Source organism: Nanorana parkeri, unplaced genomic scaffold, assembly GCF_000935625.1.
Source record: "Nanorana parkeri isolate BGI_ZX_2015 unplaced genomic scaffold, ASM93562v1 scaffold4625, whole genome shotgun sequence".
In the NCBI taxonomy this organism is placed as follows: Eukaryota; Metazoa; Chordata; class Amphibia; order Anura; family Dicroglossidae; genus Nanorana; species Nanorana parkeri.
The window spans coordinates 7,886-9,734 of record NW_017310887.1 but is presented as its reverse complement, the minus strand read 5'-3'; the positions used below and the strand labels follow the sequence as shown (position 1 = coordinate 9,734).

The 1,849-nt window shown below is 49.6% G+C and overlaps 1 protein-coding gene across 2 annotated transcripts in view; it reads right to left on the bottom strand.

Moving 5' to 3' along the window:
- Positions 1-1,849, bottom strand: part of LOC108803969 (creatine kinase M-type) — a 10,382-nt gene that overhangs the window by 1,975 nt on the left and 6,558 nt on the right. For both annotated transcript variants that reach the window (XM_018575747.1, XM_018575748.1), the window contains 3 exons: positions 1,247-1,401; positions 981-1,113; positions 514-685 (listed from right to left, as the gene is read on the bottom strand). In XM_018575747.1, the coding sequence (XP_018431249.1) occupies positions 514-685; positions 981-1,113; positions 1,247-1,401 (460 nt within the window). The remainder of the gene's footprint in view (positions 1-513; positions 686-980; positions 1,114-1,246; positions 1,402-1,849) is intronic.

Here is a 1,849-nt window from a genome sequence, read left to right as displayed (position 1 = left end):
CCCCATCTACAGGACACCATAGAGACCTGACCCCCCATCTACAGGACATCATAGAGACACTGCATTGGAGGCCTGAGGTCTATTCTTATATCTGACCTCCTTCTGTGTATTAGAGTCATCATTGTGATTTTTTTTAGGACTTAACCATAACAATCACAATAATCAAGCATGTAGATAACTGTACGTGGTAAATGCATGTACGCAATGTATTTATGTGACCCCCCCCCCATCTATATGACATCATAGACTCTAAACAGGAGGTCCCAAGGTCTATCCTGATATCTGACCTCCATATATAAGATATCAAAGAGACTCCACAGAGCAGGCCTGAGGTCTCTTCTTCTATCAGACCCCCTTCTATATGCCAGATTCCCTATAATGAGAGAGTCCACTCCACCCAAGCACACTTCCCTCTACTGCAAGCAGCTAAGGCTTTCCTTCAATTAACATGAGTTCTCCTCCATGGACAATGGAAGAGCCCTTCCCCCCCTTTTCCCCCAGAGTGCCACTTACCAGATACCACGGGCATCGGGCCAGTCACGGGCCATACCAGCGGCCAGCAGCAGAGGGGACACGGGCTTGTCAAACAGGAAGTGATCATCAATCAGCTGCTGCTGTTCAGCGTCTGACATGGCCTTCAGGGGGTAATACTTTCCCTTGAACTCTCCAGACAAGCTGCTGAGAGCTAGACAAGCAAAAGAGATGTATATGTAACACAGGTGACATCATAGAGAAGAGGACTATACGAAGACGATAGTTCTGCGAGGACCGAGGCCATGATGCATAATGTGATCTAAAGGTCCTGCAAGGAGATGATCCCAAACACTTGGCGGGACGGAGTACAAAGGACGCAGGTGACCACAAAATGGCGCAGCTTCACTGAATATGGATGGCCTCTGGGCCTGGGGTCCAGCTTGTCTCACCCCACCCCACCCCGAAACCATCGGTGGATGCCACCAGAACTTCCAGAACCTCCTTACCTTTGATGGACAAATTCTCAATGGCACGACGCTCTCCGCGGCTGCAGTGTGGGGGGAGGGTGTATCCCTTGATGCTGCGGCCAGTCCTGACGCGGCTGCTCAGAACATAGTTTGGGTCCAGGTCATCTCCACCCTGCACAGACCAGACATGTCAGCACTCTTCAGTGACTTATGTGCTTCTAAAATGGCATCACCCCAATTCATGCAAACCACCCCCACCCCCCAACCCATCCACGGCCATGAACCTTCAGCTCACAAACATCTACCTTCAGGTTGTTCCAGTTCAGGTCGGTCTTGTGCTTGTCGGTGGGTTTGTAGCCATTGTGACGGTCCTCAATGACTTTGTCAAGCAGATCCTTGAAGACTTCATAGGATTCCTCATCACCAGCGACACATCCCACAGTCATGATAAAGGGGTGACCTGCGGGGGGGGGGAATAAAGTCATTTCCAATACACAAGATAATGTCCTACAGTGCCGCAAATGTGTAACAATACAAAATGCCAAAGAACTGGTAACGCGGCATAAGCTAATAGAATGATTGAGGCTTTCCGGGGCCCCGAGGTACCCCCAATTGGGAATTTTAATACTGAAGTCACAAAGTGGCATCGTGGAAACTTTCTGAGTTCAGCCAACGGAGATCCTTCTAATGTCATCGAGAAAACACCGTCAGCTGCTCTCCTCCCCCGAAATCTCTCAGATTGTCTATCTGCCGCCACCATGAGCTCACAGCCTCCATAACGGACCTTCTGACCATGAAACCTCATCATGACACTATTGGAGGTCTACTCATGGGCTGGTTCTTGGTTCCCATTCGGGTTATTCATCTACAAGGGACGCATCACTATATGCACTGCCATGTCATTCATC